Raw genomic sequence first — 18,746 nt, 5'->3', positions numbered from 1 at the left:
AACTACCATCTTCAGGGTAGAAGACAAAGCCAACAGCATCCTCAAAAATGTTAGTCACAACCGAATGACACTACTCTTCAAAGCAGAAACAGTTTCTGAAATACTGTAATTTTAAAATGATGGGAAATGTCCAAAATGTGAGTCAAACAGAACTCAAGAGCGTTTGGAAATGGGAGACTTCATAAAACAGTAACAAGTATAATGAATGAATAATAAACAAACTCACGTGGGATTAAAACACAGATCACAAACTTTGTATAATCTACACATGCTAATTCTACCACAGCAAATATATCAACAATATCCACTGGAGTACTTATCTATGAAACATGAAACAGGCATACAAGCAATTAAGAACAGAATACTATGATTTTTTAAAATATATTTACACAAAAAAATGCCAATTTTTAATTAGCTTACATTATATTTATCAAATAAGACAGGTATCACCATCCTACAACAAGATCTTTACTATACAAACATCCCTGGCCCAAATTCAGGTTTGACCCCTGTTCATTGGTGTTCTGAAAACAAAAGAAAATCAAATTGGTAGCAAGAGGTATTCCTGAGACATTTTACAGTGTTTCAGTGTTATAAATAATCAAGAAGAGACAAATTTATTTCTTTCATCAGTAAAATAAATTCACAAGGGAAAACAGATGGAGATAAATAGAAGACTACAAAATAATTCTACATGTTATCATCTTACAAAAGGAATATTATGCAACAGAGAGATCTCAAAGCAATGCAACACAAAAAGATCTATAAAACAAATTTTGAACTCACACTAACACAAAATGCCAAAACATGAACCCCTGCAAAAAGAAACAAAAGCAAAGTACAAGCAACGGATGTGACATTTTTGAGAAGTACTGAAGGAAATACAAGAAGGCTCTGAATATAAAAGAAATTTTTAAAAAGCTGGAATTCAGAATCTGTTCACACAGTGAGAAGAAAATTATTACAACAGGCTGGTCATATGATGTAAACAGATATAACAAATATATCAAGAAAGGTATTTGAATTGAAGTCTGAAGGAAAGAAACCCACAGGAAGACCCAGAACAAGATGGTTTGGCCAGACACTGCAAGACATCGAGGCAGGAAAGAGTTGGCAAGAAATAAAAAAAGGAAGACCGTGAAAAGACCCTGTGATATGATGCCTGAATGCCAGAAGTATGCAGTAAGAGAAGCACTGCAGATATGTCCATTGCTAGACAACAGCTTGCTAGGCATGTTCCCACAGCAATGGGTACACTCGTGAAAACCAGACCACTGCTACAAAATTAACACACGTTTCCGCAGCAACTGATAAGCATAGACTAGAAGAGGCACTGTTATAGGTGGTGACATACTCGGTTCGCCCTGAACTTATAAAGAGGGGACACATAACTGATTCATTCATAACACAGTTCAGAGTTCAGTCGCTGAACTGAGTTGAGTAACCAGCGGACAACAGAAACTGAAGAAGTGAATGATTTGTTAATCAGAACCAAGTCAGACACAGTAGAAGAGAAGAGGCTCGTAATCCAGTATGGAATGGAGCGAGTCTTAGACCGTCATTGAGTGTGAGCTCTTATAACTGATTGTAATTAAGAGATTGTACAAGACAGTGTTAATGAATCCAATCATCCAATCCTGAACCCATTATCATGAGTCACAGACCCCTGGACATGTGACAATACACATCAGAGGCTGTCTGTCCATACCCTCCATTAAATGGCAAGTGCTAGGGTGAGGAGAGTGGAGGGGGAAGGACAGGGGGGAGGACTTTAATGTACAATTAGTTACCAAAGGGATCACATATTAGTGCTAAATCTCTTTTAGTCAAGCACTGCACTGTCACTACACATTAGAACAAATCAAATCCATTCCTTGTTTGTTAGTACAGTAAACCCTCGCTAATCCTGATTAATTGGGGGAGGTCATCCGGATTAACTCATAATTTGGATTAATGAAACAAAAGTAGCCCTAAAAGGAAAAACTTAGAAAACAAATAAATGGAGAATTTAATAATATAGGAAGTGCTGATGAAAAAATAAATAAAAAAATATCACAGCAGCAATTTCTTTCTCTGTCAGAAGCTGAAATCCAGGGTCAAGCCAATCTCGGATATTTTCTTGCATGGATTCAGTCTCTGGCTGCCGTCAACACAGTCTGAAAGTCCTCCTGTTCGAATCCCTTTTGATCCTAAATGCCATGTGTCTTTTAAAGTATGTACCGAACTGTGAGCAGAATTTTTCATTTTCCATATTTTGATCCGGATTAGAGAGGGTTTACACCTGTTCTTCTACATTACTACAACTCAGTGCATAAACAACTATTACATAAACTTACAAATTTACAATAGGCAACTTTACAACAGTCTCTCACAGAATTACTTGGCACCTGTAAAACGAACACTCAATGAATTGCAAATTTTTGTTTCGAACCTCAGATACAATGCTTCCTCAGAGGCATCCCAGAATCTGTCATATACTTGTGATGTACTGTATTCACTTATGTTTTATTTAAATATGGAGTTAGTCACTGTATTTCAACCACAGTGGCTCAGGTTCAATCCCAATTCCGGTCATATGGAATTTGTGGTGCACAATATAGCACTGGAGTGAGATTTCTCCAAGTACATCCATTTCCCCTGCCAATTCTCATTCCACTAACTGCTTCACATTCATTAATCATGCTAACAGATGCTATATGGTCTCAATACTGACAGCATCATTAAATAACCAACTAAAAAAAATTAACAATGTCAGTAGCTCTCACTGAATAGCACTATGATGACAGGTTGACCAACAAACAACTGTGTCCTGATCTTGGGTTCTTATCCAGTATTTGCCTGAAAGGACTAAGGAAAATGACACAAAAACTTCAGCCAGAACAGGCAGTCCCTGGACCAAAATATGAACCCAGAAATTTTTTAAATGAAGCTGGAGTTCAGTATTTGTGATGTATACCTTCTGAAGTATGTCAACAATATTTTCATGCAATAAAAGCAGTTTTATTCATTATCAACAGCTGACTCTCTAATGAAGCGCATACCACAACGTTTACATAATTGCATTATTTTATCTATCTATGGTTCTACAGCCATTTCGTTGGACTTTGGTCACTTTTCAGTTTCTTGATTTTTTACACAGTCGGCAGTATTCCTTGGATGGGGGATCAGTCTGTCGCAAGGACACTACCTGCACACACAGAACAGCACACAGACATCCACGCCTAAGTGGGATTCGAACCCATGATCCCAGTGTTTCAGCGGGCAAAGACAGATCATGCCTTAGACCGTTTGCCCACTGGGATCGGCTACATTATTTTAAAAGAAATATTTAATACAGGATCTTTTGCTTGGAGGATGTCCTGAATTATAAATCACAATAATTTACCAATAAAACTGCATAATGAGGAGCTTCATAATTTGTACTCTTCTCCAAGTATAATTAGAATGGTCATGTCAAGGATGAGGTGGACAGGGCATGTAGCACGAATGGGGGAGAAGAGGAATGCATATAGGATATTGGTGGGAAAGCAAGAAGGAGAGAGATCACTGGGAAGACCAAGGTGTAGGTGGGTGGACAATATTAAAATGAATCTTAGATAGAGAGGATAGGATGGGATGCTATGGATGGAATTGATCTGGCTCAGGATAAGGACCAGTGGAGGGCTCTTGTGAACAGGGTAATGAACCTTCGGATTCCATAAAATACTGGGAAATTTTTGAGTGGCTGCAGAATTGGCTTCTTCTCAAGAAGGGCTCAGCTCCATAAGTAAGTAATAATTTACCAATGAAAATGAAGCTTAGCAAAACTGCGTACTTTCCAACACTGATCCAGTCCCTGCATGCCTGCCTGCCCAGTATGCGCCATTTTCATAATCAGCAACCCTGACTGCAACATTCACGAGCTTGGAGCATCATGTTGGCCCATGTCTTGAGGCAGAGGGAAACCAATATCAACATCTTCTGCAATCCAATTATTTCCACATCTACCAACCACATAACTGCCAGTTTCATTTTCATTGGTAAATTACTTCTTCGTTTATAACTATTAATTTTGGGCCTCCTCCAAGTGAATCACTCTGTACAAACACAAACTAATATTTACAGTTTAAAAATACTATATATGTAACTTGTGCTGACATAACACAGGATCCAAGACATGTCAAGACTTATCAATACAAGAAGCTTTACTATACACTACCACATTCAATAAGTTCGTGGAATGGCCGCAAAGCGTCGTACGGGAATTGACTGCCAATATGTTTCAGCAATGTTTTCGACAGCTATATCAACGTTGGCAGACTTGCATAGCGGCCAACTGCAACTATTTTGAGGGTGGATGTGGATCTGCGTAAGTGTACGTGATACCTTGTAATATGATGCGATAAAACCACATTCCACGAACTTAATGACTCTACCACGTACATCATGTTACAGATTCCGTAAATGCAACAAAATTATGGAATTTATTGGAATCAGCATACGCATTAAATTAATCACATTCCTTTACCACAATCAAAGTAATTACAACCGTACTAAAAAAAATTGTCAAAGCCTACCGATCTGTATTTTTAATTGTCTTTGAATGCATTAGGTTTAACCACAGTAAAAATAGTAGTGACTTAGTACAGATGGCTGGAACTTACTCTGTGCCTTGCCATCCTTCCATGGAGTGAATTTAATACTAGAATCCTCCCTTCTCGCAGCTTCTGTTCTGAATTCAGGTTTCAGTGCACGCCTCAACAAATTGGCAGCAATATTGGAATAATTTATGTAGCTGAAAGTATCATAAAATAAAACACTAAATGCCTGTATCACAGACATACTGTCCCATGTTAGTGACTAGCATGGGGTTGCTTTGATAACCTGATTTATTGAACATGTATAACTCCTAACTACAAGTCTCACTGAGTTACATGCTCTACAAATAACTACGGTACACGACAAGTCTCAATCTGTTACAGTCTTCACTGGTTGTTGTTTGCTAGGAGCTCCAACAATGGATATTCCTCTGCTTCTAAGCTCACGTCCTTATTGGCTGGTGACTGACTCTGAAGTCCTGGCTAACGGGTCGTGACTTCTGAGTCACAAGTAGTCACAGTCAAAATCAGAGTTCCTTTGTGACTGACGGTTTACCACCCACAACCAGAGATTTCTTTTTTCAACTGAACCCTTGCAGTAATAGTCCTTATGTAACATCCTCTCTGACGAGAAGATGAGTTTGTCTCTTATGAATGTGCTTGGCCCTTTGCCAAGAGTATGTATTGCACAAATAGCGTGTTACTGAAAATCCTTCCTTTTGCAATTCACACAAGTCCTCTGTCAGTACGGGCTTTACAGAGCAGATCATGCACATCTTACATATCTTATGCTACAATGACAACTTAGTCATTTGAACAGTCGTAAGCTTGACCACCACTGTGTTTAAGTCTCTTATATTTTCTATATCTGGCTTCACCTTGTCCTATACTGCGAACATGTTCCTTCTCATGATTTTGTATGACATCTGCTTGTTGCCTATAAAATTCAGTTACATAATAGCAATGACTAGTCAAAGTCAAAGTTAGCCATGATTATCATCCATCCTCTCTATAGCTTCCGTGAAGACCACATAGAAAACAATGTGTCCAACAGTCTTTTCATTGTTGTGTGCATATTCAATGCTGCAGAGGCATGTTTACCAATCCATTGCCTAGCAATTGCCGTCTCTATTCCTTAAACTATTGTGGCTTTCAGCTGTCATGTCATAACACTGTATCACAGCAATTACATTCAAGCTCCATATTGTCATGTTTACTTGACTCAATGAATGTTCTGGGGTACATGTTTGCCATTATGTCACTCACAATCAGCTCCTCCTGGTTTCATGAACTACAAGCTAAAATGTTCATATAGCAATAATTCCCTTAACCTTGTCTGAAGAAACTTCTTGCTATACAGCACTGATTGTATCAGTGATGGAGCATTCATTTAACCAAGTTAGCTTGGTTACCACTTTAACAAAAAACTGCTACATTTGTTTTTCAGTGGCACTCCAGATAGTGCATCATATACCACCTCTAGCGAGCCCATCACATGTCTTGTTAGCCAGTTCCTTCAGGCACATACTAGCTGCTTGCAAGCACAGATGAGATCTAATAAAGTCTTGAGAGAGTACACAACATTTCAAGCTACCACACTAAGCAAATGAGCAATGTTCACATACAGCAGTTGCCTGCCTGCTCAAAGCACAGAAATATTCTCAGTAAAAAAAAATATCATGCACAAAACTAAATGCTAGGTTTACAACAACAACAAAAAAGTATGCTCAAATATCACTACCTATCTATGCTTTGTTTACACTGCCTTCCTCATTAATTCCTTAACTTTACTCAAGTTCTGTTCAAAAGCACAGTTATCTTGTGTGATGCACATACTCAATTGCCTAACATTTTCACGACCTTCTTCTTCTTCAAGTTTGGGCTACCACTTTCAGAAAAGCTGCAGTCCACTACTGGTTCACAAATACTTTGGCAAGATGTTTGTCACATTCAGCAAAATTCCATTTACTAACACTCTAGACTTGCAATCATTTCAAGAGCCATCTGTGAAACTCTAGTATTTGAACTCCACGTTCCTGTATACCTCTGTAACATATGATCTATGATACTTATGCACTATGGTTATGGACAGCAGGAAGTAGGGGGAAAGACAATTTTTTAGATTAGTGGCAATTTTCCATTTTGTAGTTACTGATAAATTCGAAGTGGCAAGTCTATTTCGGCAACATTATATAGTTTCTAAACAGGTATTTCTCGTGTACAAATGAGAACTCCACAAGTAAAGTGTGTAGAAACTGTAAAGTACGAGAGTATTTTAAACAATACTTTTAATTGCATCTCTATAGGAACTGTTCTAAAACCAGTCTTTAATCGGTCCATGAAAAAAATATATATATATTTAATAGAATACAACGGAAATACATTACATGAATGTAACTCACGTTAAACCTGCCTGACGCCAAGAACTCATTTTGATTATATTCTTCTCCGAACCTTATGTCCTCCAAGTTCGAAGAAGACAAGAATGGCAAGGATACTGGAAACGGATGTTGAATACCGTCAAATTACGTTCAAGTATTTTTCTGATTTAAATTATAAATTCACATAAAACTCAAGGTTTTTAAATCAAACTATAAACAAAATTCAAGGATTTACGAAATAATAAATTCTGCTCCAAATTAAAGACAAATACTTGACTAAGTCATTTCGTAACATCGACTATCGACCTAATTGGATGTTATCGTGGCGGCGACTATGAATTTGTAACGCATATTTAACTGAAAGTATGTTTTTCTTATCCTGTTTACGCATCTCTTCTGTACGCACCTATCACAATTGTTAATCGAGATATAGCAAATTGGGGCGATTGGATTTCTGACTTTGTTATCATTATTAAACGCCAAATAAAGAATGCCGTGTTGTATTTTCATTAGAAAAGTCGAATCCTTCACTCAGTTTCCATATGGTACTAATTACGTGGCGTTTGGTCATGAGCAGTAATACAAATGCCGTGCAAATGGTTACATTTACTCCAATAAAAGAGGTGGGGCGGGAATATGAAAATATTGTGCAAACAGAAGAAACAGTGGCATCATGCCATAAAGTTTGGGATCCAGTGTTCTTAGGTATGAAGCTTTATTTCAATTTATTATCATTACCTTGATCAAGTCAACAGAGTATGTCTCACTGATTTCTGTTTCGCAATTTTGAGCAGAAAAGTCGTAATATTTAAAATGACTTTTCTGTTCTCACACTGGTTTCTGGAAAGAATATAACTTTGGTAGCTTTCAATCCAATCTAAGCTGGACAGTTATTATTAAACCTGGTATGATGACCATGAGCTTGATAGTCACCCCTCCCCCTTTACCCAAATTCCCGTGTTTAATTCACAATCTGCTTGACATAACATTTTATTATAAGAATCTGTGTGTCATAATAAAAATATGTGTATCTTTGTCTCATAAACACATATAGCAAACCCTCGCTAATCCAGAGTAATTGGAAGGATGAGAATATCCAGATTAAGTCATAATCCAGATTGGTGATGCAAAAGGTAGCCTAAAAGAAAAGAAACTTAGAACATAAATAAATGGAAAATTTAATGATATAAATAATGCTGCTGAAAATAACAAAATATCACTCTAGAGCCTTTATTTAAAATCTATAAAAAAGGCAATATATTTATTCATCAAAAGAAGACTCAGAAGTTGTACTTGTTTTCCAATTTAATAATGCAGGTTTGATGAAACTGTCAAGGTCCATCTGTCCATACAGGTAAATATTGTCTGATAATTTTCCTCTCCAGAATGGCCTAAAACAAGATTCTTTGTTGCCACTGCTTTTCAGCTTTGCTTTAGAATATGCCATTAGAAAGGTCCAGGAAAACCAGGTGGGACTGAAATTAAATGGGACACATCAGCTGTTAGCCTATGCTGATGATGTGAATCTACTGGCTGATAATATAGATACCATAAAGAAAAGCACACAAACTTTAATTGACACTAGTAAGTAGGTTGGCCTAGAAGTAAACACAGAGAAAACTATGCATATGTAGCTGTCTTGCCACCGGAATCCTGGGTAAAATCATGACATAAAGATAGCTAACAGATGCTTTGAAAATGTGGCACAGTTCAGAAATTTCAATTCAATTCTTTATTATTAATGTGCCGAGTCAACAGCCGCAAGGCCAATTACAGACACAGCACAGTGCAGATGAATGAATTACATTACAGTCAAACTTATTAAAAGTCACATACAAATTACAAATAAGTACTTGAGGCAAATAATAATGAATAAAAGTAAAAGTAAAAGTAAACAAACAAATAGCTGATATGGAATGAAACATAAATATTTAATAAAAATACTAACAGTTTACTATATTTAAAATTTGTTTGGGTAGAACATTCCTGGCTCCGAATACGTCAACATCCCTGCAGACAGCATTAGCAGCTGCTGCGCATCTAGCAGAGGGAACAACAATAACAAATCAAAACCTGATTCAGGAGTAAATTAAGAGGAGATTGAATTTGGGTAAGGCTTGCTACCATTCAGTCCAGTCATCTGGTCTGCTGTCTAGAAACACAAAACTTAGAATATACAAAACAATAATTTTGCCTGTGGTTCTCTGACATTAAGGGAGTAACACCAACTGAGGGTGTTTGAGAACAGGGTGTTGAGGAGAATATTTGGACCAAAGAGGGATGAGGTGACAGGTTGGAGGAAACTGCATAATGAGGAGCTTCATAACTTGTACTCTTCTCCAAGTATAATTAGAATGATCAAGTCATGGAGGATGTGGTGGGCAGGGCATGTAGCACGAATGGGGAGAAGAGGAATGCATATAGGATATTGGGGGAAAAACCAGAAGGAAAGAGACCACTAAGGAGACCAAGATGTAGGTTGGTGGATAATATTAAAATGGATATTATATTTAAGCATCCTGTTGCACTCTATACGGTAAATGATATAAGTCCGTCCCAAGTGCAAACAATATATTATATGTCCTTGATCTTGCGCTCCTTTACACTACATGTTTCGGCCGCAAACGGCCATCATCAGGTGTATACACTCACGTTGCTGTTACACTGCACTTAGTTTAAAATTTAACATTTAAAAACACATTGTTCCTTTCCTTGTTATTATCAACATCTACTTCATTGATATCTGCCTGGTTTGTAGATTATTTTANAAATTTAAAATTATTAAGGTTACTTGCCCTATGTCTAAAGTGCTGCAGCGGCTAGTTCTTGTTTCCACACTGTATAGGTGTTATCTGTAATCTATATAAATAAAAATATTCGTATTATTATCTTATGTGTTTATATTGTTATTTGTACTTACTCTGTGTAGTACAGCACACAATACATCAGACAGCACACGTAGTAAAGAATAGCAGCGGCATGCACACAGGAAGACTACACAGAGTAAGTACAAATAACAATATAAACACATAAGATAATAATACGAATATTTTTATTTATATAGATTACAGATAACACCTATACAGTGTGGAAACAAGAACTAGCCACTGCAGCACTTTAGACATAGGGCAAGTAACCTTAATAATTTTAAATTTAAAATTTTAAAATTTAGAGAAAATTTTTAAAATTAGAACTAAAGATTTTATAGTGCTACTAAAGGAAAATCAAAATTAATGTGTGTAAAATAATCTACAAACCAGACAGATATCAACGAAGTAGATGCTCATAATAACAAGGAAAGGAACAATGTGTTTTTAAATGTTAAATTTTAAACTAAGTGCAGTGTAACAGCAACGTGAGTGTATACACCTGATGATGGCTGTTTGAGGCCGAAACATGTAGTGTAAAGGAGCGCAAGATCAAGGACATATAATATATTGTTTGCACTTGGGACGGAGTTCATATCATTTATTAAAATGGATCTTAGAGATATAGGATGGGATGGATTGAATTAATCTGGCTCAGGGTAGGGATCAGTGGAGGGCTCTTATGAATACAGTAATAAACCTGCATGTTCTATAAAATGCTGGGAAGTTCTTGAGTACCTGCACAATTGGTGGCTTCTCTAGGACTCAGCTCCATGAGTGAGTCAAGTTTTATCTGGACAAGTGACTCATCTGCTCCCCTAATGCCATGTGTCTTAAGGCATGTATTCAACTGTGAACAGCATTTTTCATTTTTTGTATTTCGATCACGATTACCCAACCTCCGGATCAACTCTAACCAGTTCAGTGAGTGTTTCCTGTAATTGAAACTTCCTACTTCTGTGTTCTATTGTATTTTTTGTGGGCTATCTAACGGTGCTTTAAGTGTAGCACGTAGGATGACTGGGGAATGAGGAACTGGAACAGTTGGAAGGAAGCAATGATGTTCAATTTATGCGATTTCATCCTCCGTGACTATTTTTTGTAACACAACTATCACATAAATCAAGAAATACATGTATACTGTCTATAATTCCTTTTATAATAAGTTCTGAACAAACTGCCTAATTTTCATAAATCATTACAAGACGACCATGTCGCTGGAAGTCCCTCAGATATTTCTTAATCCTGTAAGATCTGAAGCTACTGCAGCAGCTGAAGTTAATAAAATCTTCTTCGACTATCAGCTGTGACATCTTACATCCCGTCAGACCTTGATGATGGGGACAGAGATGGTCCTTGATATGTTGATAATTTTTAACCAACTGACACTGCTGATAGCCTGCAAATATTTTATAATTTTCTTAACCCTTTTTATGCTGAGATTTATTCAATAATAATATCTTTCTTGTTCTGTGGACATCATCCATGGTAGATGACATGTAACTTTCGTTGATGAATAACCATAAAGAATTTGCATTATGAAACAAGAAACTCAATAATTAAGCTGAAATGGCAGTGTTCTTTAGTTATAAATCTCATCCACGGCACTGGAAGGGTTAAATCCTGAACTTCAATGATCCAACATGGCTATCATGAAAAATTAGGTATGGTTAACACAGTGGTGGAAAAGTGTCTTCTGGGATGTCATGTTGTGCAGTGTGGTAGAAGTTCACTGATATTTCAGAGGAACATACTGTCTCCATCTTCAATGTACAAAAAGCAGGCCAAGAAAGCATCATGCTGTCACATCCCAGATGAAAGTAATTTTCGGTCACTGCCAATAGCACTTCAAATGTATCGCAACACAGTACCTATTCATCATAAGGTTATTAACTTTGGTATCACAATACTTAAAAAAAAACTGTTTACATTATTCTGACAAAAGTAAAATATAACAAATTATTTTGAAATTCTTTTCAGCACTGAGACCTAATTTCATATCAAATATCAGGCCAGATTAATGTTTTAAGGTTTAATGAAATGTGGTATGTATTTCTTTTGAAGCTCGATAGCTTTGTAGTAACTTTCTACATCAAGGCCATCCAATTTCCTGAAGAAAAAAACTCTTATTTGTGGTTTTGCAAAGCAGAGCTCGACTTCACCATAAAGTTGAATAACTGTGTTATCCTGCGGATACACTTCCAATAAATGTAAATCTAATGCAATGCTATATGGCCCGCCCTGTTCAAACACACTAACTAATGTTGAGGGAAGTATGACTCTCCCCACAACTCGTACTTTTACATTGGCCCAGCGCTTGAGACTCGTGACCTCCGAAATTTCTTCTATAGCCATAGGAACATACGGCTTGCTCTGGTAATTTACTAATGGCGTGAAGATTTGACTTTGCACCATTAAGTTCTGAAACAAATAAAATTCTTTCAAATTATATATAAAACGGGACTTAAGAAACGAGAATGTTGTGATGTGGAGTGGATTAACCCAGCTTATATCAAAGGACACTCACCTGCTTCTCGCTGGAAAGGTGATCAGCCCCATGTTCTGCCTGATGTTTGAAACTCATATTCCACTCTATGACGGCACGTCTATCGATGTTGCCTAAGCTTTCGATATAAAATTGGATATAATGCAAACATGCCTCATGCAAGTCCTCGCGTCAGGAACGAACCACTTCCTTCAAGCCCTTCAAGCCTAATTTCACAATACAAGCCACTGCGGCTAATAAGTTATAACCGTTATAACGATACTCAGCCAACCATTTCCCGCGCTCATGTTTGTTTGAAGATGTGTGCGCTTCTAGCGGACACTTCGAAAATTATTTCAACAAACCTTCTAAACCAAAAAGTAACCATAAGCATTGGTACAAACATCATAGATCATATAGATTGTAAGATTTGAGGCTTTCACGGCGGTGACTACGAAGAAATCAGTCATCTGGGATTTGGCACCGTGTACATGTGGTGTTAACCGACGTTTCGGAGGAACGTATCGCCTCCATCTTCAGGGTAGAAGGAAAAATATAACAAATCCGCAGGCGAAGAGACCGTGAGAACCAGTAACCAGTCTGCTTTTACCGGTTCTCACGGTCTCTTCGCTTGCGGATTTCTTATATTTTTCCATCTACCCTGAAGATGGAGGCGATACGTTCTTCCGAAATGTCGGTTAACACCACATATACACGGTGCCAAATCCCAGAAGACTGCTTTCTTCATCATATAGATTAATGAGAGGTAGCGAATGTGCTAAGAAATTGTAGAGAAACCTTACCAATCTGTGAACTGAATAGAATGAGGGATGAAATAAAGGAAACTCAGAAAATTCTTAAAGTATGTGGAAGAACTTACTTGTTTGTACACAGACGTTGGCATGAACACGGCGAGTTTTAATATTTGTGTTACATCTTAGGGGAGGCTATGTAGGGACGAATGGTGAGCATTAAATTTTATTTAGAAATGGTCGTAGTCTATTTTCTTTGCGGGAATTTGCCCGAAGAGGGTGTGACAGAATTCGCGATGTGTAGTCTGTATGGTCTGTATGGCTGATGCCCCGGAAAGTACCGCATGCATACTTTTTCTAGTTTTTTTACCTTGCCCGTTAAATACGGTTTGGTTTGTCGTAAAATGACGATACCCCATCGAAATGTGCATCTCCTTGTGGCACGGTACCCTTTCTTCTGATTTCTAATCTTGATTAATTAATTCATCATTAATTACTTCGCAACTCATTTCGTCTTCTAACGCTGCAAAATTTATCGTCAGTTTTCCACAGCAATGTAATCTCACCTTCCACACGTCTTAATTATTGCACTTATTAATTTGTATGTAATAGTAATAATGTCTGTAAGTTATAATTGTTGCATTTTCAACAGAAACTTTATGGTTTCTACAAGTTTCAGGCTACTTTTACACGAAAATTACGCCAACAGGACAATGGACAATGACAAAAATAACATTCATGTGTAATCCTGTAACTCTTAGGTGCAACATTTTTAATCGTGTTAATATAAACCCTTAGTCTTATATTTTGACAAGTCTGAAAATTTATGCATAGTGTAACAATTCTGGTTCATTCACTTGCTTCTTTATTTTGAAAACTGTAAGACTTAAGAAAAAAGTGTACTAGACATGAAAATTTATTTCCTTTTTCTCAAAAATTTTTGACTGCAGTAGAATTTGGAAGTTACACTTAAAGATATGCACAGAAAGGTATGTAGGTCTTCATGTAAATTGTCCACTACTGTTTTCCAGTTTTGACTAAAATTTCAACGTATCAACAGATTTTAGCAAAATTCCCCTGTACCAAACTTATGGCAATGTGTTCAGCAGTTCTTGGGCCGTTTCACAGAGACAGACACAGCCTGTAATACAGACACACTCTGCAACTTCATGTTGCAGATGCACAAAAGGAAATTAAAATTACACCTCACTAAGTCATGCCTTGCCTGTTGTACTTATCTATGTACTAAATTCAACATGCAAAATTCATCATTGGTGAATTTCTAAATTACGTTTTATTTGCCTATCCATCATGTTATTTCTGCCACTGACAGAAAATGTATAATAAAAAATATGTCACTTTCCATTTTCCATGATCAAGTTCATTAAATATTTCTTTTCAAAGCATGTTGCATGAACATAACATTGCTCATTGAACATAAACACAGTCTGTCTTGCTGCATCACACTTCCTTATCTTTTTAAGTATTATGATTGCTTAAGTTTCAATTCCACTTTTAAAAAATCAGTCATTTTTCCCATTATGTCAAGCTATGTAAACTGTACACTAATTGTGACAAAAGCACCTTATGTTGTTGGTTCATAATGTTTCTTCTTAGCTTTAATTTATAATTATTACTAAGCTTTTTGAACTGCCATTCTAATGTCTTTAAACATTCGAATTTAAATTTCAGCTCTTAACACAATGTCCACATTTTCAAAATAAATGATGTTAGTACATCTTAAATACTCTCACAGATAAATACAATATAACCTATACTGTATCTAAAACATCTTTGAGGGTTCATCATCAGAGTGTTATTGACTGTTAGGGTCACACAGGACTTTTCTTCCATAAGGTTGCATACTGAAGGTTTGACATACCTCGGAGATGTTTTAGGCTGACATTAATCATGATTGCTATGCATTCATTTTACAGGAATTTTATATTGTCATATTTTACTAAAATAATAAAATTTCTCCATCTACAGTGAGACCACCAAAAGAAGTACCATGGATTAATTCCCTCCACATCTCCCCTGACCTGTTATGCTTCATGCTCCACTCATTCATTCTTCTCAAAAAAAAAATACTGACAGTGATAATCATGTGATCGACACAGACCTGAGGGGACTGCAGTGGTAGGCAGAGATGGGGAAGCCTCAAGCACTATGATCCCAATCATCCATAGAATTTTCCCGTGGCATCAATATAATTATTTTCAAATTTATACAGTCTATCCACATGAATACTTTATTGCTGAAACTATACATACCTTTAATATTAACGTTAAAACCTGAAAATAAATTAAAAATGATTCATCCTTAATTCTGAAACTTCTAAATTTCAGTAACAGACCACTACATTTCAAATATCACTTCACCTTCCTGTCCTATACCTAACAAGTACATGGAACATATCTCATAATAAAGCATAATATCAATACAATATTTTGTCACTAGACCTAGGGCTTGAACCTGTGTCTTCTCTTATCCATCTAAGTGCCATATTCCCAAATATGGCTCCCACATCTTCAATCTAGTGCCCTAAAACTGCTGGCACTCTCATGAACATGGGAGAGAGAAACTATAATAGTTCCCAGGAAAAATAATATCAATTACAATTTTCATGCCTGAAGAATGATACCAATGTTGCAGTTAGCATCTAGAAGACTTGGAATCAGTAGAAAACACACATAACGAAGTCTTCTCAAGCTATCAGTCATGTGGAATTCGTATCCAGTGACCTTCAGGGGTTGATAAGATGTGTAACATGCCTGCACACTGTTTATAACCACATTTCATGCTCTTCCCTGTCCTACCACAGACTGCTGGGAGTACAATGGGTAGAGCAAAGGAGTCGGTCATGATAATCCCTCTTGCTTGACCTCTGGCACCTCTATCAGTACCACGGCTTGTAATGACTGAATGCTGAACTCTAGCGACTGTAACCCAAGCAGTATGCATGACTTCAGTCACTGTTCCCTCTGGGTGCGCAATGGGACACCCTTCAGTATGCTCTGATTAATACATGTCACACAAAATAAAATTAATTTCTTTACTGTGTTGTGTTGCATTACAAAAATAATGCTGTTCCATCTACACCATCTTAATACTGATACCTAAATATTAGGTATATTTTGTGTAGAATTTAATTATGAACAGAATCAACCTCACATCTTACAGAATCAATTGACACTTTAAAATTCTGTATTCTTCTGAAGTCCGATTTACACATTAATTTATAATGAAATTATTAAATGAAGTTTGTTTTGATTTATGTTCTAAAGTCTTCACATCAAAATTTTCTTAATTAACAATCAAGTTCCTTCTGTCAAATGTGACATTTGACGGAAGGAACTTGATTGTTAATTGGTTAGTGTGACGGACCAGAATGAAAGACCTTAAAAATTTTCTTCATTGTTCAGTGTGGCCCCACCCATTAGTTATAGTTCAAGAATTCTTAACTGTGTGCATGGCTATGAACGTGTTGAACCTTCCTGTATTAAGAGGAACAGTCCAACTCTCAACTCTTGACAAATTCCTACTCACTCTAGTACTTTCTGCTTGTCAAGGGTAATTTGTGAATAAGGGATTGAGTTTGTCATATAAGATGTATGAACTCATGTTACAGACTGCATAACTCATCATCAGCCAAAGTTTGATACTTTCTGTTTTCAGTTAATTTACAGCATAGAAAATGTTGCACAATTGTGTTTATGTTATGTCAAATTACAGGACATTCTCATCTGTCTGCACTGAAATACTGTCACCCAAACATTGGAGTTTTCTATCCCCACTTCTGTGTGAGAATGAGATAATGCACTTTTCTTATTCTTCGCATTGTGTTGCACTGTCTCGACATACTTCCATAGGCTTACTTTAGTTGCAAGTTCGAGATTTCAGAATGTTCTATGACACGTTTGAACTGTATATGAATCTTGAAATTCAAACACACTTTTGTGAATATTGGTGTTATGGACACAGTGCACTCCAATATTCAAGTGACAACATCTGAAACTTTGGGAATTGAATCTAATCCCACTTTCTGTCTTACTATTAACGCTTCTTTTATGTTACTTTATTTTGTTTTTGTATCCCTAATTATGTTCAGATATAGGACTCTCCACATACTAAGCTAGTATGCTTACCATTAGCGCACTGAGATGATATAATAATGGTTATTAATAACACGTCCCCATAAGACAAAACAGAATCAATGCCTGAAACATATTAATATCATACCTTGGATAACATCCATCATACTTTATAACAAATCAGACATTATGACAAATTTAGAGAATTATAATAAATACATCTCAGTTCCCAGAAATGCATTTGGTAATTGGTAATCCTATTAACATTTAATACTTGTCAAAAAGATGTCTGTATATCTTCTCATTTACAGTATTGCATTTGCCTTGAAAGAAGAATATATATAATTTCTGATACAGGAAAACAGTACAGTCATACTTGTCTCTTGGATTTGGCATCAAAACTCTTTTGAAAATAAAACTCTTTAGCACTAAAAGTATACACTAATGGCCTTCAACACATTCACTACCAATCCCATCATCTGACAATCTCAAGTTCATTTGTGGGCAGTTGCCACTGTCTACATAAACGCTATTTCTCTCCTACAGATATCACTCAAATGCAGAGAAACTTTAAATATACCTCTGTCAAAGCTTAGAGTCAAAACATATAGCAATTTTTTACTGTTTTCTACTTGTTCTCTTCCATTTCTGTTTAGAATGTTCTGTGGAAAAACGGCCAGTCCAGCAGATGGACTCACAGTATGGGGATATGGAGGTCAATGTGTTAATAAAGGTCTAGGACACTTTTAGTGTTATCACAAATAAGTGAGAATGCAGTGACAGTTTCCATACAAAAAGAGACAACTGGGACAGAGTTCTACAGCAATACTTATCTAAATACCAAACTTCAGTAACCTGTATACTATTTCTTTCAAAAATTGTATATTTACAATGTGTTCATGTACACACACATGCGTGCATATGAGTATGTTCAGCTGCAGAACTATCACATATATGCAGACTTACGTACTAGTAACTGAACATGAGAATGCGCACACTACCCCACAAACAGAAGCACTATTATTGTGCTGCATACACATACACACACACACACACAGGCGCTCTGTAATCAGGCACAAAGACACCAATATTTGGTCCAAACTTAACGAGATACATTACCTACATATTTCTCTGTACTCAAGAAACCACTACCCAAAGAAAGGTTTAAGAGTGACCCAAAAAAGCACCTATTTTATTTAAGGCCTTGAAGGGCCATATTAAGGACACATAATTTTTCTTAGAACATGTTTCCAATATTATTTGTAGAAATGTATGAATTTTAAGTCCTTAACCATACTGTTCTTCATGATCTGCCAATCAAGTGATGACAGATATTTTATATAACATATACTTTTTTGTCCTCAATGATTTGATGTCTGGATCAACTTGTTTTTGACATCAGTCTCCATATTATGGCACAAGAACACAAATACACAAGAAGGAACACTAACCACACATTGTATTATGGTTTCATATGTGTAAACAGAATACTCAAGGTCATGGGAAAACATCACTGAACCTATTTCAGTTTTCATTTATCTGCATGTTACGAGATCTTGTGCCAAATACTCTACCGCAACGGAAGCTGAA

At 36.5% G+C, this 18,746-nt stretch overlaps 1 protein-coding gene and 1 long non-coding RNA gene across 2 annotated transcripts; both read right to left on the bottom strand.

The window, feature by feature from the left end:
• Positions 1 to 362: 362 nt before the first annotated feature.
• On the bottom strand, positions 363 to 2,387 carry LOC111861824. Its single transcript, XR_002842329.1, has 2 exons — positions 2,337 to 2,387; positions 363 to 524 (listed from the first exon to the last, which is right to left on the bottom strand). It is a non-coding gene; the product is annotated as an uncharacterized LOC111861824 (long non-coding RNA).
• An 8,515-nt stretch (positions 2,388 to 10,902) lies between these two features.
• On the bottom strand, positions 10,903 to 12,612 carry LOC111861817. The gene is made up of 2 exons (XM_023846704.2): positions 12,353 to 12,612; positions 10,903 to 12,246 (listed from the first exon to the last, which is right to left on the bottom strand). The coding sequence occupies exons 1-2, from the start codon at positions 12,407 to 12,409 to the stop codon at positions 11,851 to 11,853; spliced, it is 453 nt and encodes a 150-aa protein (XP_023702472.1). The 5' UTR covers positions 12,410 to 12,612; the 3' UTR covers positions 10,903 to 11,850.
• Between the last annotated feature and the right edge of the window lie 6,134 nt (positions 12,613 to 18,746).

This window comes from Cryptotermes secundus, unplaced genomic scaffold (assembly GCF_002891405.2).
Source record: "Cryptotermes secundus unplaced genomic scaffold, Csec_1.0 scaffold620, whole genome shotgun sequence".
Taxonomy (NCBI): Eukaryota; Metazoa; Arthropoda; class Insecta; order Blattodea; family Kalotermitidae; genus Cryptotermes; species Cryptotermes secundus.
This window is presented reverse-complemented; position numbering and strand designations above follow the sequence as displayed.

Excerpts from the sequence above, each read along its gene's own strand:
- LOC111861817 (XM_023846704.2), bottom strand. The coding sequence starts at position 12,409 with ATGAGTTTCAAACATCAGGCAGAACATGGGGCTGATCACCTTTCCAGC. Across the intron at positions 12,247-12,352 it reads ACCTTTCCAGCGAGAAGCAG|AACTTAATGGTGCAAAGTCA; the intron begins GTGAGTGTCCTT and ends TATTTGTTTCAG.